The following is a 26,042-nucleotide window of genomic DNA, read 5'->3' as shown; positions in this document are numbered from 1 at the left end:
CTCACTCACCCAAACGCCCACTCAATCACCCCTACTTTCACTCCCTCAACCACTCACTCAGTCACTAATTCAACCACTCTCCCACCCACTCCCACAACTACTCAACCACTCACTAACCACTCACTCACCCACTCATCCCACTCAACCATTCTCCTACCCAAACACTCACTCCCCCACCCTCCCAACCACTCAACCACCCACCCAATCACTCAACCACCCATCCACACCCACCCACACCCACACCCACACCCACACCCACACCCACTCCTCACCATCACCCACACCCACATCCACATCTCACCCAAAACCACACCTCACCCACAGGCACTCCCACACATACTTCCACACCCACACCCACACCCACACCTCACCCACACCCACACCCACACCCATACATACTTCCTCACCAACACCCACATCTCACCCACACCCACACATACTTCCACACCCATACATACTTCCTCACCCACACCCACATCTCACCCACACCCACACATACTTCCACACCCACACCCACACCCATACATACTTCCTCACCAACACCCACATCTCACCCACACCCACACATACTTCCACACCCACACCCACACCCACACCCACACATACTTCCACACCCACACCCACACCCACACCCACACCCACTCCCACACCCCCACCCACTCTCCCACCCACTCCCCCATCCAGCCACTGTTATTCCAGCAATGTATTGTGCTTGTTTCAGGTGATCAGCCAGTCGCGGTCCCGCTTCAACCCCAGCATCAGCATGATCAAGAAGTGTATAGAGACCCTCATAGACAAACAGTACCTAGAAAGGACAGCTAACACGACAGACGAGTACAGCTACGTAGCGTGATACAGCTGTGTGTGTTTGTGTGTGTGTGTGTCTCACACTCTCTAGCCCTCATACCGACTGCATCGTCACTAGCGCTCAAATATCTCCAAAATCAGCCTAATCCTCGAGCTCCCTTGATGCAGGGCTACGAGGACACCTGTTGAAGACCACATCGAGGCTGGAGGATTGGATTGTATGCAGAGTGTGAATTGTTATTGAAAAGGTTAATATTGGAATACATCTGAAGGATGGGATGACATTTTGTGAGGAATATGGAATCATTTCCACTTGGAATTCAGCTAGGAGAACAGGAAAATTGAAGAATGGAAAGTGGAAAAAAATTCATTACAGTGATTAACTATTATTTCATCTTGACAAATATAAGCAATATTGGTGGAAGAAAAGTGGACAGCTGACAGGTGTTTGACAAAGGAACATGACGGAAGATGTTTAATGACAGAAAATGTACTGTGAATATGGAATGCGTCCACGCAACATTAGTTAAGAAATTGCTTGACATTATATAGGTCATGGTTACACGTAGGCTGGAACAATTAATGCTCTAGGTTTGTGGATACTCCTGGCCAAGAAGCCAAACTTGAGTAAGAATTGTGCAGGTTTATTTTATCTCATTTTCAACCAAAATTATTCTGAAATATTGAGAGAAAAAATAAATAAATTAAGTGATATATACAGGTGCAAATTTACAGCAGACATATCATTAAAATAATAGATTGGTCTAGGAATTCACTGCAGAAAGAAAACCGAGAGAAGTCCGTTACTAATTCCTGCAAGCTACGAATATTGACATTTTTTTTATATATAGGATCTGGGGCGGTCAGGTAGCCTAGTGGTTAAAGCGTTCGCTTGTCTGGCTGAAGACCTGATTTCGATTCCCAACATGGGTACAATGTGTGAAGACCATTTCTGGTGTCCCCTGCCGTGATATTGCTGGAATATTGCTAAAAGCGACGTAAAACAATGCTCACTCACTATTTAGGATTTTTTATTTAGGATCTATAAATTATTGTATGAGGTTATCAAGTGATAATTATGCTGAACAGAAAGTACAAGCTGTCATTTTTAGCTCACCTGAGCGGACAGCTGACTCTTTTTGGTGAAAAAGTCTGTCAAGGTGGAAGTACGTTTATGAGGCAACAGTGTCACAGGCTAGGAGAAAATGATTCATTTGGCCGTGATTGTTGTTTTAGGTAGTTGGATGATGTAGACGTGGTATGGATTTAAATATTTTTATAAAAATATCTGCTGAAGTTTGATGTGAAGATAGGACTTAAATATGCTAGACTTTCTACAGTTCTCCTATTTGGATAAAGATGGGGAGATAATCTTTGTTTATTTATTTGACAACTGTCATAGATTTATTATTTGATGTTGTCTGATGGACTGTATATGGATTTGGAGCAGATGTTGTAACACACAGTGCAAGACTCCATTTACGAGGGCCCTGTTCCACAAAGTGATCTTAGCGCTAAGGTGATCGCAAGTCCCATACTTTAACATCGACTAATGACAGTCATATCACAATGATCGCTTAATGGAACAGGGCCCTTGGGTGCCGTTTTACAATATCAAAACAACCTTAGCACTACGACTGTCGTAAGTCTATGTTAAGGTGTGGGAGTTACGATCACCTTAGCGCTAAGATCACTTTGTACTAAGGCACCCTGGACTGTAATGGTTCAATACACTATCACTGCAATATTCTTTGCTGTGATATAACCATTTTCTTCTGAGGTCATTCATTGATACAAGACATTACATTTATATATCAACTACAAAAAATATTTTTCTTAAGGGTTGTGTAATATATTTTGATGGGGTGTAAAGTCGTTCTCTTTGATAATGGAATACAGTTCATCCAATGGCACATTCCCATGCATCTTGTATCATATGACCTTTATCAAGGTATGTATCAACTGACTACAACGTGATTCAGTACACCCTAGGTTTTGACACTTTCGGCTGTTTTGGAAGACTTTGTAACAAGGACGGTGGGGTAGCCTAGTGGTTAAAGCGTAGCTTGTCACGCCAAAGATCCGGGTTCGACATGGGTACAATGTGTGAAGCCCATTTCTGCCATGATATTGCTGGAATATTGCTAAAAGCGGCGTTAAACCACACTCACTCACTCACTCACTCACTCACTCACCTTGTAACAAATTAATAAATAAGAACATCCAATTTTGGAATTTGGGGTTAGAAACAGTCCATAGAAACTGATGCTGGGCCTAGATTTTCGAAACGATCTTAGCCCTAAAATTATCGTAAAGTTATCATAAGGAAACCGTAGGCTATTGTAGCCTATTTTCGAAACTATCGTAGCCCTAAGATATCTTAAGTTTGTCGTAAATCTAAGATAGCCCTATACCTGTCGTAAGTTTATTTTATCCACATCCAAGATGGCAGCATACTTTGCTCTGGACATTTTTCATGATGAAGATGACAATGATTTGATGACAAGACCGAGGATATTCCGAGACAGAACTCGTCGCCTCGATATGCTTGATGACTTCGAGCTATTCTCCCGCTACAGATAGGTGTCGTAGCTCTGAGCGATCTGCGACAGGTTTATGATTGTTTCGAAAATCTATCTTATGTTAATCTTAAGATATCTTATCTTTGAACATAAGTAGTTAAGATTTATCTTAGCTGAGATCTTTTTGAAAATCTAATCCCTGGTCTTAAAAGGCAACTTATTGTATTTGGTGGTCCTGGACTTTGTGAATAATGTGTTTAAGTACATCGACAGCGTAAAGAATCACTGGCTTGTCTGATTTGATTATCAACAGACCGCTGTCATATACCTGGGGTATTGCTGAGTGAGGCATTAAACAACACACTTCCTCACTGAGAGAAAGTTGTTTTGCGTTTGAGGTAGTAGTGATGGAGGCTGTCAATTCACTTCTGATATGGATCCAGGATATTGATCAAAATAGTATGGAGATATAATACACAAGATAATAGATGTATTTTAATCTACAATCTCGCTTTGTCAAAGCTATTAAAGTTTAATTTTCAATATGATATTCTATTTTTGAGGGCATTCATTTTACACTTATTTCTCTTTCAAAATTCAATTTTAGGCATCCAAGAAAAAGTTTTGTATCAGCTAAATGACATTGTGGTCAACATATTGTTGCTCACATTAAACCCCATTTGATAATTGATATGTAGGTGTTGTGTTTTGGTGAATAATTTCCTTGTTATAAAAATAAATCACATCTCGCATCGTCAGACCGATGAAGTAGCCCAGTGGATGAAGCGTTTGCTCGTCACGCTGAAGGCCAGTATTTGATTCCCTACATGATAAAATGTGTGGGGCCCATTTCTGGTGTTCCCCGCCTTGATATTGCTGGAATATTGCTAAAAGCTGCATTAAACCATACTCAAGATGTTAGGAATCTCCTCAACGTAATGCAACATGAATCCTGATCTCTTCAAGCGATATAATGTTTTACATTGCATATTTAAAATGACAACATCTGTATTACTGGTAATGTGCTTGTCTTCACAGAAATGCATATTGGAGCATTTTGATTTGAAGGATTTACAAAGGATTAAGCTCCTTGGGCATAATATTTCAATTCACCTAATATTTGAACCACTTTAAATACAGCTCAGTTCGTAGCCTAGTGGTTAAAGCGTTTGCTCATCACGCCGACGACCTGAGTTTGATTCCTGACATGGGTACAACATGTAAATCCCATTTCTTGTGTGCCCTGCTGTGATATTGCTGGAATATTGCTAAAAGCGGCGTAAAACCATACTCACTCACTCACTCATTATCACTGCTCATTACCAGGCTGTGACTTTAACCACTGGTCCTCAGCCCACGTCTAGTAAAATGTCTTTCTGTCCATAAGCTTAGCAAATTGAACCACATACTAAATTAATAATATAATACTAAAATATGTTTGAAATGGTGTTATGTGACAAGTTCAGGTTTTGGCACAATATCTTTGGCACGGACTGCATTGCCATCCAGTTCTTTTAATAAAACACATATCAATATTTAGTTGAGGTTCCGGGGCAGCCCCCTGGTCAAAGTGATTTCCGATAGAGCTGACTAAAATTGGGGATTGGTTGTTTCAATGCAAAACGTCAGAAGTCGTTGAATTCTGTTATGGTTCGTCTGTAGACTAGTCAGGTTTGTTAGCAGCAGATTAGGCACAGTTAGGCACAGGGTCGCAATCTTTACATGAATATACTTTGCAGCTTAAGAGTTCAAAAGGATATTTGTAAGAATTCACGAGTTACGAAAGTGTTACGTGGTGGGATGTGATGCTACTTTGCGACCGTTTTACTACGTGTCGTATGTGGACTGCAAATTTGTTGGCCCTGAACAGAGATGAAAAGAATAGTCATATACGGTCATCCTCATTCGGGGTTCTAGGTATAATAAAGCATATTTCTCTGTTTTAAAGGGAGTGCACTTACTTGTCCACAAATCCAAACTGGATGGATAAAATAGTGAAGGTATCTGTCTGTGATGATTCTGTTAGTTAAGATGATGTATGAATATTTAAGGATTTAGTTGAATGTATTGGAGCACACACCAGATGGCATCGGAGGATTATCTTTAACTGGACCCTATGATGTGCACACTTTTTGTACATAAATAAAGATGTGTGTATATTGCTATCAGTGATTGGTTGTTGTCTTTTGGCCTTCCCACAAATAGGTCTTCAGTAGTCATGATCGTCTCATGTTTGACCTGGATTATTGTTAGGCATCTGATGTTGTTCATGTCATCAGCCTCATGAACAGCCTCCATTGGGGATTCTGGCTTAGGATTGGTTTCCCGAAACCTATGCTGGTCAGAGGTGACTTATGGATCCGTGGTCCGGGGCCATTGCACAAAGCGATCTGAGCGCTAAGATGATCGTAACTCCCATACTTTAACATAGGCTTACAATAGTCTTAGGGCTAAGATCGCTTTGTGCAAGTGGGCCCTGGTGATCGTAACTCCCATACTTTAACATAGGCTTACAATAGTCTTAGGGCTAAGATCGCTTTGTGCAAGTGGGCCCTGGTCTGTCACCTGGCTGAAGGCCTGTCATCGTTTTTGTTTTTCTTTCATTTGTCGTTTAACGCCGCACTCAGCAAAATGACGACAGTCTGTAAATTATCGAGTCTGGACCAGACAATCCAGTGATTGATATGAGCATCGAGCCATGCAATTTGGATACAATGACATGCACCAAGTCACCAAGATTTGGTCAAATCAAGTCACCATCAAGAATTGTCAGGTGAAGTAAAATGTAAAAATCATCCGCTTCACAAACATGATCCAAACATCGACGACACGCTATCTGCCATGTCAGAGAACAACCACCTGTTGCTTGTTTGTTGTTTGATGCCGCACTCAGCAATATTCCAGCTATATCATGGCGGTCTTTAAATAATCAAGTCTGGACTAGACAAGCCAGTGATTCATATCATGAGCATGGATCCATGCAATTGGGATTGATGACATGCATCAACCAAGTCAGCAAGCCTGACCACCCGATCCTGTTAGTCGCCTCTTACGTATCCCTACAGTGTGGATGGTTGTTCACAATGTTAGTCCCTGGATTGTTTGGTCCACCAACCCCATGCCCATGTCATCAACACCATGCTAATACCATCAAGCCATAGCTATCTCCTCTCCAACAACCTGTGCAATGGGGCCACGTAATGGATAAGGTTGTCAGACTGGCTCATAACATGTCATCCTATCCCAAAGATGTTTATCGTTGTTCATAATATCAGTCACCGGATTGTCTGCTCCAGCTGAGGGGCCGGTGGCGTAGCCTAGCTTGTGGTTAAAGCGGTCGCTCTTCCCACTGAAGACCCGGTTTCGATTCCCGACATGTGTACAATGTGTGAAGTCCATTTCTGGTGTCTTCCGCCGTGATATTGCTGGAATATTGCTAAAAGCGGCGTAAGACCATAATCAGACTCGCTCACTCATATGGCTGAGGCAGTGTTAAACACAAAACAATGAAACAAATCATGCTTTCAACTTCATTAAGGTTCATAAGATCAACCTCCTGCTTGTGCTATGAACCATTTCAAACTATCCACAGCTCATGCTATAAACCTCACGTTTGCACTATCCACAGCACAAGCTATCCTCAGCTCAGGCCATCAACCTCAACCTCATGGTATCAGATTCATAAACGTTCATGCTATTAACCTCATGATAATGAAGTCTATGCTACCTATTGCTATTAACCGCATGTTTGTGCTGCCAATATGGTATCCTAAAATGGGGAATGAATATTAAAACGGTGTCCTTTAAATATTCTTGAAATACATTATAAATGTAAATAACGAAATGACTCAAAAGTAATTTAGATCAACAAGTTTATTTTACAGAAAATACTCGAAAATGACAAATAAACAAGTCTGTGACACACAAGTCATACAACGATCAGGTATGTGTGTGTGTGTGTTGGGGGGATGTTGGGGGTGCAATCAAACGAGGCACCGCGCCTGACAAACAACGATCCACTTCAATCTCTTAGTATTTAAATTAAGTGGAAGGCATAGGTAGCCAGTCGTCTAAGGTGACGCAATTTGATGTGCAGAATTGCGTCACATATGATCCTGAGTTCCCCCCAAATTTGTTCCAAGTTTTGTCAGCACCATGCCTGTGCTCGTGGGTTTCACCAAAGTGGTTAACGTCCGAGACATGCATCACTTTGGGTTTTTCTCCCACATTATGCTGACACACAGTGATATAATACATTCACTTATGTGACATCTTTCCAACAAAAAGGCATACATATATAATCCTGCTAAGAACTGACAATTGTAAATGAGGGAATGTTGTTGAGCGCCGCAGTCATTAAATCAATAATCAAGATATACCGCAGCTGTCTATAAGAACGAAACCAAGACAGGGAAACCAGTGTTTGTGAGGCTGATGGTGGGAGGAATCGCGTGTTTAATACAGCATCACTGAATCACCTGTTCATAACTGATACCATGATGTCTCAGTGCTGTGTCTATGGGCATGTGGCCTTCCATGGTTCCATATGGTACGTTGATGCTGCTGGTGCCGTTGCTGGTGCTGGTGCTGCTGATGATGATGACGGGAGACATAGTGTTTTGAATGAAGTTTGACTGAATCAACTCTTCGTAACTGCTATGCAAATGAAGCTAAACACGGTATCATTAACTACCAGCATGGCCAGAGCTACTTGGGACACAAGTGGCCTATTTGTAAAAGGTGCAGGACTTCGTCAAGATGCATTATTACAAGGATCCGCTCACCATTGGTTTGAATTATATATATTTAAACATTTCAACTATGACACTGTACAATGCTACATACCTCACTTCACACTATACAATGCTACATACGTCACTACATCACTATACAATGCTACATACGTCACTATATCACTATACAATCCTATGTACGTCACTACAACACTATACAATGCTATGTACGTACTACATCACTATACAATGCTATGTACGTAACTACATCACTATACAATGCTATGTACGTAACTACATCACTATACAATGCTACATACGTAACTAAATCATTATACAATGCTAAATACGTAACTATATCACTATACAATGCTACATACCTCACTACATCACTATACAATGCTACATACGTCACTACATCACTATACAATGCTACATACGTCACTATATCACTATACAATCCTATGTACGTCACTACAACACTATACAATGCTATGTACGTCACTACATCACTATACAATGCTATGGACGTAACTAAATCTCTATACAATGCTATGTAAGTAACTATATCACTATACAATACTATGTACGTAACTAAATCACTGTACAATGCTACATACGTCACTATATCACTATACAATGCTATGTACGTAACTACATCACTATACAATGCTACATACGTCACTACATCACTATACAATGCTATGTACGTAACTAAATCACTATACAATGCTATGTACGTCACTACATCACTATACAATGCTACATACGTCACTACATCACTATACAATGCTACATACGTCACTACATCACTATACAATGCTATGTACGTAACAACATCACTATACAATGCTACATACTTCACTATATCACTATACAATCCTATGTACGTCACTACAACACTATACAATGCTATGTACGTACTACATCACTATACAATGCTATGTACGTAACTACATCACTATACAATGCTACATACGTAACTAAATCATTATACAATGCTAAATACGTAACTATATCACTATACAATGCTACATTCCTCACTACATCACTATACAATGCTACATACGTCACTACATCACTATACAATGCTACATACGTCCCTATATCACTATACAATCCTATGTACGTCACTACAACACTATACAATGCTATGTACGTCACTACATCACTATACAATGCTATGGACGTAACTAAATCTCTATACAATGCTATGTACGTAACTATATCACTATACAATGCTATGTACGTAACTAAATCACTATACAATGCTACATACGTCACTACATCACTATACAATGCTATGTACGTAACTAAATCACTATACAATGCTATGTACGTCACTACATCACTATACAATGCTACATACGTCACTACATCACTATACAATGCTACATACGTCACTACATCACTATACAATGCTATGTACGTAACAACATCACTATACAATGCTAAGTACGTCACTACATCACTATACAATGCTATGTACGTAACTACAACACTATACAATGCTATATATGCCACTACAACTTCATACAATACTATATACACCACAACAACACTATACAATGCTATATACATCACTACAACACTATACAATGCTATTTACACAACACTATACAATGCTGTATACACCACTACAACACTACACAATGCTATATACGCCACTACAACACTATACAATGCTATTTACACAACACTATACAATGCTATATACACCACTACAACACTACACAATGCTATATACACCACTATAGGACTATACAATGCTATATACAACACTACAACACTACACAATGCTATATACACAACTAATGTAACAGAAACTGTGCGAACTGGCAAATATTTAGATATAGCAAATTGAATAATAATGCAATTAAATATATTTTACTTTAATGAAAAGCTGTCATATCCTTTTTATGAATATATTTGTTTCCAAAGCAGGATGGAAAGAGATAAGAATATTGAAATGTTTCTCACCTGTAAAGAAGAGTCCTCCCTCCATAAAGAGTTCATGCAGAATGCATGAGGAGGGCAGGTGAGAAAGGAAGTTTAAAGAACTGGACCAAAGGGTCAATCAGAAGAAAGGTAGCATCTGACAGGTATTAAAGGAAGTCAAGATGCTTCACAGTCACATGAAGTGGTGGACATATCTAAAAATAGATACGGGGAAGTCCAGGTGAAGCTGGAGAGTGAGTGAGTGAGTGAGTTTGGTTTAACGCCGCTTTTAACAGTATTCCAGTTATATCACGGCGTGTCAGCTTCATGTGGGAGGAAAGCCCGAAGTGATGCAGGTCTCAGACGTTTACCACTTCGGTGAAACCCACGAGCACGGGTATGGTGCTGACAAACCTAGAAACATAATCGGGGCGAACCGGGATTCGAACCCACAATCATAGGTTTCTGGCGTGCCCAAGGAACGCAACTCCGCACAGCGAGTCGCGGCGCCTTAGACGACTGGGCCACCCGTGCCCCCTGAAGCTGGAGAAATCACAGAGGCTGCATAAGGGTATCAGGGTTGATGTTAGTTGGCTGACATTCAACTGCAGACAAGGACAACATATAATGAACACAGAATGAAGTGATGGTGATAATAGATGAATAAGTATATATGTATATGTATAGAATGAATACTAGGGGGTTATAAGTGGGTGGTACTTATGTGGCTATAACTCATTCAGAGTTAGCACCACCACCCAGGTACACACACATAATTTGTTAGTGGCAGAACAGCAACTGGCAAAGACTGTTCTTTTGTGATACCACACAAGGTCGATGCCAACAATGATAGGATTATCAGAGCACACCACCGATGAGGGAAATGGCAGGCATGTTTGTTGTGATCTCGAGGTCCATCGTCATGGTGTGGCAAGGAATCTGTGGTGATGCCAGTGTGAAATCTCAACGATGAATCAACCAGGAACATCGTCCTGTTGTCCTGCCCTTTCCTCCACTCACATGAACAGACCTTGCTCAGACACTGGTGGGGGAAGGGTGCCAGATGCATGCAGCCATCGTGAGTTTGGTGTCAAGTTACATAAATACAGGTAACAATATACTAGTCTGTGTTGTCGTCATCAGTAACTAAGTGTCGTATCTGCACCCTCAGACACAAGGAGATGATAAACATCAAGGTGTCCTCCTTTCAATGCCATCATAATTGGTGTTTGTTTCAACTTTCCTCCCTGCCTGTTGATGTCCCATGTTTTCATTGACAAGACATGTTTCACTATATTTATGTTTCCTCCAACACATGCCAACATCAGACAGTCTCTGTTGTATTTATCAGTAAGGGTCAGATCTGCACCCTCAGACACAAGGAGATGATAAACATCATAGTGTTCTCCTTCCAATGCCATCATAATTGGTGTTTGTTTCAACTTTCCTCCCTGCCTGTTGATGTCACATGTTTTCATTGACAAGACATGTTTCACTATATTTATGTTTCCTCCCACACATGCCAACATCAGACAGTCTCTGTTGTCGTCATCAGTAAGTGTCAGATCTGCACCCTCAGATTCAAGGAGATGATAAACATCATCGTGTCCTTCTTCCAATGCCATCATAATTGGTGTTTGTTTCAACTTTCCTCCCCGCCTGTTCATGTCCCATGTTTTCATTGACAAGACATGTTTCACTATATTTATGTTCCCTCTCTTACATGCCAACATCAGACAGTCTCTGTTGTCGTCATCAGTAAGTGTCGTATCTGCACTCTCAGACACAAGGAGATGATAAACATCATAGTGTTTTCCTTCCAATGCCATCATAATTGGTGTTTGTTTCAACCCTCCTCCCCGCTTGTTGATGTCACATGTTTTCATTGACAAGACATGTTTCACTATAGATATGTTTCCTCCCACACATGCCAACATCAGAGAGTCTCTGTTGTCGTCATCAGTAAGTGTTAGATCTGCACCCTCAGATACAAGGAGATGATAAACATCATCGTGTCCTCCTTCCAATGCCATCATAACTGGTGTTTGTTTCAACTCTCCTCCCTGCCTGTTGATGTCCCATGTTTTCATTGACAAGACATGTTTCACTATATATATGTTTCCTCCCAAACATGCCAACATCAGACAGTCTCTGTTTTTGTCATCAGTAAGTGTCAGATCTGCACCCTCAGACACAAGGAGATGATAAACATCATAGCGTCCTCCTTTCAATGCCATCATAATTGGTGTTTGTTTCAACTCTCCTCCCTGCCTGTTGATGTCACATGTTTTCATTGACAAGACATGTTTCACTATATTTATGTTTCCTCCCACACATGCCAACATCAGACAGTCTCTGTTGTCGTCATCAGTAAGTGTCAGATCTGCACCCTCAGATACAAGGAGATGATAAACATCATAGCGTCCTTCTTTTAATGCCATCATAATTGGTGTTTCTTTGAAATATCCTCCCTGCCTGTTGATGTCAAATGTTTTCATTGACAAGACATGTTTCACTATATTTATGTTTCCTCCCTCACATGCCAACATCAGACAGTCTCTATTGTCGTCATCGGTAAGGGTCAGAACTGCACCCTCAGACACAAGGAGATGATAAACATCATAGCGTCCTTCTTCCAATGTCATCATAATTGGTGTTTGTTTCAACATTCCTCCCTGCCTGTTGATGTCACATGTTTTCATTGACAAGACATGTTTCACTATATTTATGTTTCCTCCAACACATGCCAACATCAGACAGTCTCTATTGCCGTCATCTGTAAGTGTCGCATCTGCACCCTCAGACACAAGGAGATGATAAACATCATAGTGTTCTCCTTCCAATGCCATCATAATTGGTGTTTGTTTCAACATTCCTCCCTGCCTGTTGATGTCACATGTTTTCATTGACAAGACATGTTTCACTATATTCATGTTCCCTCCCTCACATGCCAACATCAGACAGTCTGTGTTGTATTGATCAGTAAGTGTCAGATCTGCACCCTCAGACACAAGTAGATGATAAACATCATAGTGTCCTTCTTTCAATGCCATCATAATTGGTGTTTGATTCAACTCTCCTCCCCACCTGTTGATGTCACATGTTTTCATTGACAAGACATGTTTCACTATATTTATGTTTCCTCCCACACATGCCAACATCAGACAGTCTCTGTTGTTGTCATCATTAAGTGTTAGGTCTGCACCCTCAGACCCTAGGAGATGATAAACATCATAGTGTCCTCCTTCCAATGCCATCATAATTGGTGTTTGATTCAACTCTCCTCCCCTCCTGTCGATGTCACATGTTTTCATTGACAAGACATGTTTCACTATATTCATATTCCCTCTCTCACATGCCAACATCAGACAGTCTCTGTTGTACTTATCAGTAAGTGTCAGATCTGCACCCTCAGACACAAGGAGACGATAAACATCATCGTGTCCTCCTTTCAATGCCATCATAACTGGTGTTTGTTTATACCATCCTCCCCGCCTGTTCATGTCACATGTTTTCATTGACAAGACATGTTTCACTATATTCATGTTCCCTCTCTCACATGCCGACATCAGACAGTCTCTGTTGTTTTTATCAAGAAGGGTCAGATCTGCACCCTCACATACAAGGAGATGATAAACATCATTGTGTCCTCCTTTCAATGCCATCATAACTGGTGTTTCTTTCCACCATCCTCCCTGCCTGTTGATGTCACATGTTTTCATTGACAAGACATGTTTCACTATATTCATGTTCCCTCCCACACATGCCAACATCAGACAGTCTCTCTTGTCGTCATCAAGAAGGGTAAGATCTGCACCCTCACACACAAGGAGATGATAAACATCATAGTGTCCTCCTTCCAATGCCATCATAACTGGTGTTTGTTTATACAATCCTCCCCGCCAGTTGATGTCCCATGTTTTCATTGAGAAGACATGTTTCACTATATTTATGTTTCCTCTCTGACATGCCAACATCAGACAGTCTCTGTTGTATTTATCAGTAAGTGTCAGATCTGCACCCTCAGACACAAGGAGATGATAAACATCATAGTGTCCTCCTTCCAATGCCATCATAATTGGTGTTTGTTTCAACTTTCCTCCCTGCCTGTTGATGTCACATGTTTTCATTGACAAGTCATGTTTCACTATATTCATGTTCCCTCTCTCACATGCCAACATCAGACAGTCTCTGTTGTACTTATCAGTAAGGGTCAGATCTGCACCCTCAGACACAAGGAGATGATAAACATCATCGTGTCCTCCTACTACTGCCTTCATAGCTGATGTTTGCATTAAAGATGTTTCCTTCTTGTTCACATTAAACATTTTCAGCGAAATCAAAAATCTCACAGTTGACAGATTGCCATTTTCACTGGCCAAGTGCAAACAATCTGACAAGCTCCAGTCGGTAAGAGTTAAATCGGCTCCTTTTTGTTTCAGGAACTTCAGGATCAAAAGGTGACCTGCTTTGGCACAAAGCATTGCAGGTGTGAAACCCTCAAAACATATGGAATCTAGTAAAACAGGACACATTTCAACCACCTTTCTGGTCAACGCCATACTTCCGGATTCACAGGCATAATGTAAACAGGTGTTTCCTGTCCTATCCGTCACTGAAATATCAGCACCCTTCTGGATGAGGAAGTTGAACACCTCTGACTGTCCTGACTTGGCAGCCATGGTCAGAAGGGTTTCCCCGTCTATGGAAAATTCAACATTGAATCCTGCTTGTAGACTCATGACTTTTACAAGGTGTTCCAGGTGTTTCAGTTTGCCATGAGTAACACAGGCTACCACGCAGTCATATAGTTCAGTTGATGTGTCACCCTGTCTTCCAACAACTTCTAATGACTTTGAGAATAGAAAGTAACTCTCAGATAGGGAAGCTAAATACAAAAAGCATTCACCTGAGTCCCTATCCTTTTGTTCGACAATCTCAACAATGTTATCTTTAATCTCTGTCCATAGTAGGGAGGCAATCCTCTCATCACGGAGAACTAGATGTTTCACTGTCCAAATGAAGCATCCTTGTCGAATACCTTCCACCAGTCTGTCCACTACTGTTTGGTGTAGTTGGGGGGTGATGTAGATCATGTTTGTGTCATCTTCAATGTCTGATGACTGTATACTCTTACCCAGCCTCACTCTTTCATAGATGAATTTCAGGGAGCAGTGTTCCAACAGCAACACGATATTGAGATGTCTTACAGCACAGGCTGCAGCATCGTATATGGAGGGGTGAGAGAAAGATGCAATGTGATCCTCGACTGTACAGTAGACCCCAGTAAAGTTTGTGATCTCCTTGGCAACGCCGATGCTTGTACAACAAGGAACAATGTCTTTCACAGCATCAAACTTGACATTTCTAGATTTTCGTGACTGCAAAGAAACAAGGTTCAGGTTTCCATCACAGAGGATGAGGAGGATGATGGCTGCCGATCTGTTGCTTTCTTCCCGGACAATGGCGTCAAGGTCACCTCTCAGGTAGGTCAGAGGATTATTGAAGAATTTTACGTTGTGCATCTGGAAGACTGCATGAGTGAAATAGAGTCTGCTGATAAGAGGGAATCCAAATATATTATTTTTTGAATCTGTGATGTTACAAATATCCTTTTCAGAGATATCACATTTAGGATGTTTGCTCTTGAAGGAACGTAACATACGTTTCTTTTCTTCAACCGTCAGATGGTCTTTAGTCATATCAAGCACAGCTTCTGTTTTAAGTAGATCCACTTTGTACTGATGTAGTCTTGAACACCCCTCCTTCCAGATGTATGTCCTACATGTATAAACAAGCTTCAGTCTGTAGATGGGGGTTTCTTCATTGGATTGTTCCTTAGCTTTTAATTGTTTATCTTTCTTCTTCTTGGAATCCCGCTCTTTATCAGCGGCAGTTTTAGCAAGATCATCAACCAAGGCACTGAACAATTCATGTAGTTTTTCCAAATTTGAACTGAATGTGACAGAACCAAATATATCATCAAAAACAACCAGCATGTGTGATTGCCGTTTAGAAATTGTATCAATGTCAAAACGTTCAATGTTTTCCACAAACACTGCTTCATATCCCTTTTGTTGATATGCCTCACAGATCTTCAGAGCAATGCTGGTCTTCCCATCTCCAGGAGCTCCACAGATGCTGACATGGCCATGCTTCTCAAGGAGCTGTTGGGCTGTCTGGAGGGCATGGATGTCCACAAAATACTCCTTGAGCAAGTCCAGCTTTTGGCAGTAACGTTCTGTGGGAAAAGGGGAAACATTGATTGTGTGAATGTTAAGTTGGTCTATCAATAGTCAAATCCGGACCTGTCAGAATAGACAACACAACAGCAAGGCAGAGTTTAAATCAAGCCACCCATTTTAACCACTTGGATCTGATTCAGGCCCTTCATACAATTATCACAAAAAAATTAAAACATTGTGCTGAGTCTTTCCTTTGCTTACCAGGTGCGTTCAATGATCCTAAGCAAACTCATAATCATCCTCGATCCCCCAGCCATGACATGCCAAACAATGGTAAAAGATGGTACTTGTTACCTGCCTGGTATTCACCATTAAGGGGATAAAACAAGGATTGGTCAGTTCGGAGTCAGTATCAGTGGGACACCCGTATTGAACTGTGGCATGGTATCTCTTTGGCCCAGCACTATAAAGCCACATTATGTCCGGATTAGTACAAGCTGCCATACAGACACATGCATGCCCATCACTATGCATGTGTGGTAATCTTCAACATGACTTTAAGCCCAATTTCACTCTGTCATTCTGAGACAGTGCTGCTTACCAGGTACAATCAAAGTGAGCTGCATAAAAATGGTCCATGAAAAAAACAAATAGTATTTTTTACACTAAGTTTCAGCTTTGGCTTTGGTGAGATAAAAAACATATTGTATGTTCAATCTAAAGATGAATCACTATCTTAATCTCATTGCCAATGATTGAGTGTGCATCCCATTTCACGTGATACATATCCTACCAAAATGTCGACTCTCCCGGCATTTGCATTTTTGAGATGATCATGTTTAAATATGTTTCTCAATTGAGAAAAATATTTTTGGTCAACAGAAAAAAACGATATGGTCCTACACATCATCCTACACACATGCATCTGAGAAGAAACCTTTATTCAGTGATGTAGCATTTAATGGGTAAGGATGTGCTGAACGACTTATTTTGCATAAAAGACATAATTCCCAATAAATGGTTAGTTTTTTTATGAATAATTTAAGTTATTAAGTGATGAGTTTTCTTAATGACCCCATCCTCTGTTTATAACCTGGCAAAAGAATAATGACAACAAAGTCATATTTCTCTGACAGTATCTATGAAAGTCAATAAATGTCAATTCTTCTCTCTTTCTATCACAGCCTTTATTCTCTGTGTGATGACACATCTACAAGATTACAGCTACTGTTTACATTAGGGCTGGGACGAGTCCGAATTTGCTACCCGGGTACCCAACCCCCTATTACCTGACCCTACCCGGGTACCCACTGTAGGTCTCAAGACAAAATGTCCGATTGAGCATTTTCTTACCATAGCACTGGCAAGACGCATTTAGATACATGTATTAAACAATCTGGTTCTTGATGAGTTTGTTTGTTTCACTACCTTTGATTGCTCTCCTTTTGAAATTGTGGCAATGACCGAGTAAATGTTGGTGATCCATTTTGTTAAATGGAATCCACCTTACTGGCATGGTTCACCCACATTCTTCACAAGATGTCTCCCTCATCTGTAGGCCCAGACTTTAAACAATCGTCCACACAAAGTCTCTTTGTTATCACTACTATTGCTTTCTCCGAAAAGTCATTTTTTATAATGATTTGCAGCTTTCGAGCAGTTTGGTGATGATATTGAGCCATACAAATGTGCCACCATTCCATAAGATGTTGGGTATAGATATACTCTTCTTCCAGCCTGAGATAGGGGGCGAGGGTGGCCCAGTCGTCTAAGGCGCCGCGATTCGCTGTGCAGAGTTGCATCCCTTGGGCACACCAGAAACCTATGATTGTGGGTTCGAATCCCGGTTCACCCCGATTATGTTTCTAGGTTTGTCAGCACCATACCCGTGCTCGTGGGTTTCACTGAAGTCATAAACATCTAAAACTTGCATCACTTCGGGCTTTCCTCCCACATTAAGCTGACACGCTGTGATATAACTGGAATACTGTTAAAAGCGGCGTTAAACTCAACCCACTCACTCACTCACTCCAGCCACAGATAGTATCTGAAGAAATCAGAGTCATCTTTCACTACTTCCACCTGGTTGAACATGGCTTCATTATCTGCCATTATGGCTGTATGTTCCTGTCTGAATCGCAGAAGGACGCCTTTGAGATAACTTGGTTTCTGCAGCAGCTGACTGTTTTGGGATGTACCTTCATATGCTGACCAACAGTACCCATCACCTCGACTGCAGGTATGCTCTCAGCATTGCCCTAATCAACAAGTTCAGACATGGAATCTTCATATTCTTCCAATAATTTAGGACCACTCTTCAGTTTCACTTTCAGTTATTCTAGGCTCTTTAGGACTTGGGTATGGTTGTCTGGTAGCTTCACCTCTGCTTTCTTAAATGGCAATTTTGTGCTGAAATGACCATTCTCCAATGTAATGGAACTGTTTCCAGTTTTGAATGAACATGATGAATATCTTATCCTCCTCTAAATTCTCTTTCATGTTGTCAATAGATCTTTCTGGGAAATGAAGATGGATTGATTGTTTCACAAGTCTTTCCAGCTCGTTCAGTTCATCTACGGCTACTACTTCGGTTAATAAATGGTTGGTGTCGCATGTGGACTTCCACTTGACAATTCTTCCACACTATCCATCCAAGCCTGGTTGGTGTCGCATTTAGACTTCCACTTGACCAGTCTTAGTCTTCTACACTATCCATCCGAGCCTGGTTGGTGTCGCATGTAGACTTCCACTTGACCAGTCTTCCACACTATCCATCCGAGCCTGGTTGGTGTCGCATGTGGACTTCCGCTTGACCAGTCTTCCACACTATCCATCCAAGCCTGGTTGATGTCGCATGTGGACTTCCACTTGACCAGTCTTCCACACTATCCATCCAAGCCTGGTTGGTGTCGCATGTGGACTTCCACTTGGCCAGTCTTCCACACTATCCATCCGAGCCTGGTTGGTGTCGCATGTGGACTTCCGCTTGACCAGTCTTCCACACTATCCATCCGAGCCTGGTTGGTGTCGCATGTAGACTTCCACTTGACCAGTCTTAGTCTTCCACACTATCCATCCGAGCCTGGTTGGTGTCGCATGTGGACTTCCGCTTGACCAGTCTTCCACACTATCCATCCAAGCCTGGTTGGTGTCGCATTTAGACTTCCACTTGACCAGTCTTAGTCTTCTACACTATCCATCCGAGCCTGGTTGGTGTCGCATGTGGACTTCCACTTGACCAGTCTTCCACACTATCCATCCAAGTCTGGTTGGTGTGGAATGTGGACTTCCACTTGACCAGTCTTCCACACTATCCATCCAAGCCTGGTTGGTGTTGCATGGGGACTTCCACTTGACCAGTCTTCCACACTATCCATCCAAGCCTGGTTGGTGTCGCATGTGGACTTCCACTTGACCAGTCTTCCACACTATCCATCCGGCCTGGTTGGTGTTGCATGGGGACTTCCACTTGACCAGTCTTCCACACTATCCATCCAAGCCTGGTTGGTGTCGCATGTAGACTTCCACTTGACAAGTCTTCCAAACTATCCATCCAAGCCTGGTTGGTGTAGCTTGTGGACTTCCACTTGACCAGTCTTAGTCTTCCACACTATCCATCCAAGTCTGGTTGGTGTCGCATGTGGACTTCCACTTGACCAGTCTTCCACACTATCCATCCAAGCCTGGTTGGTGTCGCATGTGGACTTCCACTTGACCAGTCTTCCACACTATCCATCCAAGCCTGGTTGGTGTCGCATTTAGACTTCCACTTGACCAGTCTTCCACACTATCCATCCAAGCCTGGTTGGTGTCGCATGTGGACTTCCACTTGACCAGTCTGCCACACTATCCATCCGAGCCTGGTTGGTGTCGCATGTGGACTTCCACTTGACCAGTCTTCCACACTATCCATCCAAGCCTGGTTGGTGTTGCATGGGGACTTCCACTTGACCAGTCTTCCACACTATCCATCCAAGCCTGGTTGGTGTCGCATGTGGACTTCCACTTGACCAGTCTTCCACACTATCCATCCGAGCCTGGTTGATGTCGCATGTGGACTTCCACTTGGCAAGTCTGCCACACTATCCATCCAAGCCTGGTTGGTGTCGCATGTGGACTTCCACTTGACCAGTCTTCCACACTATTCATCAGAGCCTGGTTGATGTCGCATGTGGACTTCCACTTGGCAAGTCTGCCACACTATCCATCCAAGCCTGGTTGGTGTCGCATGTGGACTTCCACTTGACCAGTCTTCCACACTATCAATCCAAGTCTGGTTGGTGTCGCATGTGGACTTCAACTTGACCAGTCTTCCACATTATCCATCCGAGCCTGGTTGGTGTCGCAAGTGGACTTCCACTTGACCAGTCTTCCAAACTATCCATCCGAGCCTGGTTGGTGTCGCATGTGGACTTCAACTTGACCAGTCTTAGTCTTCCACACTATCCATCCAAGTCTGGTTGGTGTCGCATGTAGACTTCCACTTGGCAAGTCTGCCACACTATCCATCCAAGCCTGGTTGGTGTCGCATGTGGACTTCCACTTGACCAGTCTTCCACACTATCCACCCAAGTCTGGTTGGTGTCGCATGTGGACTTCCACTTGGTCCAGTCCTCAAATCAGTCGTCCTGCATGCATGCCCCCAATCAACAGACCAATACCTTCTGAAGCTTGTGGCATACGAACATCATGAAGATGCGGCCAATGACAAATGTCTGCATGCATTGGGATATTACACCTCGAGACAGCCATCTTGTCCTTTGTGTAGACCCTGGATGGTTCAAGTACATTCTGTGCATCACACTGATTTTAAGGTGATGCGAGTTGAAATGGGGATTAATGTCGCGTTCAAGATTATTGCACCTACATAGCGATGTGCATGCACGTGTGTGTGTGGCTGCTTGTTCTAGTCCAGACAAATGCCTTATTTTATAGTGCTAGCCCATTGAGATACCATGACGCAGTTTAACATGAATATCCCACTCAGACATAGTATACTGGCTCCGAGCTGACCAGTCTTTGTTTTAGCCCCTTAATGCCGAGCACCAAAAGAGCAACAAGTACCATCTTTTAGCATCTTTTGGTATGACGAGGCCAGGGATTGAACCCCCGACCTTCCACTCTCCAGATGGACACTTTTCCACTAGACCACTGTCAGGATCTTTAAACTTTTTGTAAAATTTGAATTGTTCAATATACTTCATACATGAAAACATGCAATTAATTTACACTGCTTATAATAACATAAGAAGTCAAGCAGTATCAGACGAGAAGATCTCTGAAAGCATTCTAAAAGGGCAAGAATCTGTCTAGTGCAAAGATCATAGTTGGGGTTATCAGGGGTCACAAGGTCATGTACCCTTTTAAGTCCTCCGTCAATAGAAAGTAACCCATCTTTAAAGTACTGTGGGACTTAGCCCTTGCCTCAACAGCTGACGTAAATGGCACAAACCTTTGTCTGCCATTCGTGGACAATTTGGTCCTGCTTGAACTTATACTATTGATTTCCTACATCAAAATGTGCATGAAACTTAGCCTGGGCCAGCCTATCGACTGCTTCTCCCAAAGTTGCTGGAACCATTTCCTTTTTGAGTTTGCTTTCCATGAACAGTATTCCAGATATAGCATGGCTTAGGGTAGGCGGAAACCCCACATTGAGGCAGGTCTCAGACATTTACCACTGAAACCAACAAGCACAGGTCCCATGTGCTCCCAAATGATGCAGATGATTTGATGAAACATGATGGCATGCTAGAGTGCGGTGGGATCTAAGATATGGTTTCCAATTTTGCACCTACTTTTCATTTTTATTGCCCATGAGAGCGTCTTCACTTTCATGACAGGGGCACGGGTGGCCCAGTCGTCTAAGGCGCCGCGATTTGCTGTGCAGATTTGCGTCCCTTGGGCACGCCAGACAAATATGATTGTGGGTTCGAATCCCGGTTCACCCCGATTATGTTTGTATGTTTGTCAGCACCATACCCGTGCTCGTGGATTTCACCGAAGTGGTAAACGTCTGAGACCTGCATCACTTCGGGCTTTCCTCCCACATTAAGCTGACACGCCGCGATATAACTGGAATACTGTTAAAAGCGGCGTTAAACCCAACTCACTCACTCACTCACTAACTCATTTTCATGACACTATTTTCATGATAATGATGTAACCTATTATGACTACGATTGACGGTGGTATTGAAAAATTCAGTTCAGTGGGATCGGCTGGCAAAGTTTCAGTTCATAGGTATTGTCGTTTCTGGGATGTATAAAATACAGTAATACTTGAAAAATGGGTATGTAAAAGTCAAAGGTCATAAAAATGTATGTAACTCCAAAAGAGGCATACTTGTGCATATCAAATTTCATAATGATACAAGCAGAATTGCTGAAATTACACCAAGGACATTTTCAAGATGGCCACAGCGGAGGCCATGTTTCATAAAATCAGATTGAAATCATATGAGAATATTTTAGAGATAACATAGCTAGGATCATTCATACAAGTTTCCCATTTTATTCTTGGGACAATTTGTTTAATACATTTCCAAGCCCTCTCCCAAATAACAATTGCCTGGTCCTGTCGCATGTTTGAATCATGCTAAATTATCCTCTCTTAATTCTTATAATAATAGTTGTCCTCTACATCAATTTATCAGCATGTGCATGCCAGGTGACATCTCACCTTGTGACAGACATCCTCTAGCTCCTTGTTCCCCGACGGAGACGGAGACATTGGTAGCATTGGTCAAGTCCACCTGAGACACTGGACCACCTGCAACAGAGTAAAACTCTGGTCTCATTATCGTCAGATAAATACAAGCAACAAAACCCTTCCACAATCATGAGAAATCTCTCCTGAAAATATATAAATATACTTTGACATACAAAATTAATCTTTGTCAAAAATATATAAAAAAACATCAATGCCAGAGAACTATCTGTCTCTACTATTCACCTGGGATCCTTCAATTGCAGTTTCACCTTCACAGTCATAGTTTCAGAGGAGATGTCGAAACCATAGTAGTGAGTGAGTGTGTGGGTTGGGTTTAACGCCGCTTTTAACGGTATTCCAGTTATATCGCGGCGTGTCAGCTTAATGTGGGAGGAAAGTTCGAAGTGATGCAGGTCTCAGACGTTTACCACTTCGGGGAAACCCACGAGCACGGGTATGGTGCTGACAAACCTTGAAACATAATTGGGGCGAACCGGGATTCGAACCCACAATCATAGGTTTCTGGTGCGCCCAAGGGATGCAACTCTGCACAGCGAATCGCGGCGCCTTAGACGATTGGGCCACCCGTGCCCCCCAAAAAACATAGTAACAGTGAAAACAGTGATATCTGAAGGTCAAAGATTGTACCTTGATAGAAAATATTCTCAAAATGCCCCCCAACATTGTATGTTATTGTGCATATAATATACCGGTAATATATACTTGCAACACATCAAATTTCAGAATAAAGCATTGATAAATGGCTGCAAAAGTAGTAAAAATGACTTTATCACCATAGCGACCATGTTATAAATCAGATCAGAATAGTCCATCTTCAGTACCACGAGATGTCTCATGATTCTAACTGTTGCTAATCATGCTGCCAATCCTGCAAGAAACATTGCATCCTGTCTACACATCCCTTGACTTCCATTCTGTCACAAACCAGCTTATTCTTATCAAGATTTACCATATCTGGTAGTGTCAGTATATATACATATCTAGGTATCTCAACTGTGAGTTTGACGGTTTTATCACGTGATCATCAAATGGAGTGGGACATCCAGAATTCTGTGAGCATCTTTTCGAGACATTAAAATGATTATACACTTTTTCAGCTCCACATTCCATTCCTTCATCGCCACATTTCAGCAAAGTGAAAAATGCTGTTAGAGAGGAATACAGAGGTCAAAGGTAATAACTTGATAAAAAATCACATTATGTTTCAAAACACAGCATATGTTATTTGGCTTACAACATATCACATTTTCAGTTTGATACATGCAGAAATGAGTAAGTGAGTGAGTTGGGTTTAACGCCTCTTTAACAGTATTCCAGTTATATCGCGGTGTGTCAGCTTAACGAGGGAGGAAAGCCCGAAGTGATGCAGGTCTCAGACGTTTACCACTTCGGTGAAACCCATGAGCACGGGTATGGTGCTGACAAACCTAGAAACATAATCCGGGAGAACCTGGATTCGAATCCACAATCATATTTTTCTGGCGTGCCCAAGGGACGCAACTCTGCACAGCGAATCACGGTGCCTTAGACGACTGGGCCACCCTCGCCCCCACATGCAGAAATGGCAAAAATGACAATATGGTCATCACAGTGTATAAAATCAGATCAGAATTCTGTTGTTGTTTCAGAGAAGGCGTCCAAGATGTGAAGTTAAGATGGACAACCTGATGAAGGACAACACCCCACGACACTCAGTGAGATGAGCTAAGGACAAATTGAATAAATTGAAAAAGTAATTACTTCCTATTCATATAAGCCTTACAAATATAATATCATTGGGAGTAAAAAACTTACATGGAAATTTTTAGAAAGGTAGGGCTGGGACGAGTCCAAATTTACTTCCCGGGTACCCCACCTGCCATTACCCGTCCCTACCCGGGTACCCCACCTGCCATTACCCGACCCTACATGGGTACCCCACCCGCCATTACCCGACCCTACCCGGGTACCCCACCTGCCATTACCCGACCCTACATGGGTACCCCACCTGCCATTACCCGACCCTACATGGGTACCCCACCTGCCATTACCCGTCCCTACCCGGGTACCCCACCTGCCATTACCCGACCCTACCCGGGTACCCCACCCGCCATTACCCGACCCTACCCGGGTACCCCACCTGCCATTACCCGACCCTACCCGGGTACCCCACCTGCCATTACCCGTCCCTACCCGGGTACCCCACCTGACATTACCCGTCCCTACCCTAGTACCCCACCCGCCATTACCCGTCCCTACCCGGGTACCCAACCTGACATTACCCGTCCCTACCCGGGTACCCAACCTGCCATAACCCGACCCTACCCGGGTACCCCACCCGCCATTACCCGTCCCTACCCGGGTACCCCACCTGACATTACCCATCCCTACCCGGGTACCCAACCTGCCATTACCAGACCCTACCCGGGTACCCCACCTGCCATTACCCGACCCTACTCGGGTACCCCACCTGCCATTACCCGACCCTACCCGGGTACCCCACCTGCCATTACCCGACCCTACTCGGGTACCCCACCTGCCATTACCCGACCCTACACGGGTACCCCACCTGCCATTACCCGACCCTACCCGGGTACCCCCACCTGCCATTACCCGACCCTACACGGGTACCCCATCCGCCATTACCCGACCTTACCCGGGTACCCCACCTGCCATTACCCGACCCTACACGGGTACCTCATCCGCCATTACCAGTCCCTACCCAGGTACCCCACCTAGCATTACCCGACCCTACCCGGGTACCCCACCTGCCATTACCCATCCCTACCCGGGTACCCCACCTGCCATTACCCGACCCTACACGGGTACCCCATCCGCCATTACCCGACCCTACCCGGGTACCCTACCTGCAATTACCCGTCCCTACCCGGGTACCCCACCTGCCATTACCCATCCCTACATGGGTACCCTACCTACCATTATCCGTCCCTACCCGGGTACCCCACCTGCCATTACCCGACCCTACATGGGTACCCCACCTGCCATTACCCCTCCCTACCTGGGTACCCCCACCTGCCATTACCCGACCCTACATGGGTACCCCACCTGCCATTACCCGACCCTACATGGGTACCCCACCTGCCATTACCCGACCCTACATGGGTACCCGACCCTACATGGGTACC

At 42.9% G+C, this 26,042-nt stretch overlaps 1 protein-coding gene and 1 pseudogene across 1 annotated transcript in view; one reads left to right on the top strand and one right to left on the bottom strand.

Annotated features, from left to right (window-relative positions):
- LOC139470284 (cullin-2-like) overlaps positions 1–5,460 on the top strand; it is a 35,914-nt gene extending 30,454 nt beyond the window's left edge. The window contains exon 21 of the mRNA XM_071252642.1: positions 722–5,460. Within this exon, the coding sequence (XP_071108743.1) occupies positions 722–853 (132 nt within the window). The 3' untranslated portion in view covers positions 854–5,460. The remainder of the gene's footprint in view (positions 1–721) is intronic.
- Positions 5,461–6,974: 1,514 nt separating this feature from the next.
- The window catches only part of LOC139470283 (serine/threonine-protein phosphatase 6 regulatory ankyrin repeat subunit B-like), a 56,112-nt pseudogene continuing 37,044 nt past the window's right edge, over positions 6,975–26,042 (bottom strand).

This window comes from Haliotis cracherodii, unplaced genomic scaffold, assembly GCF_022045235.1.
Source record: "Haliotis cracherodii isolate W230 unplaced genomic scaffold, xgHalCrac1.p SCAF_20, whole genome shotgun sequence".
Taxonomy (NCBI): domain Eukaryota; kingdom Metazoa; phylum Mollusca; class Gastropoda; order Lepetellida; family Haliotidae; genus Haliotis; species Haliotis cracherodii.
Note: the sequence above shows the minus strand (reverse complement) of the source record. Positions and strands in the feature narration are given on the sequence as shown.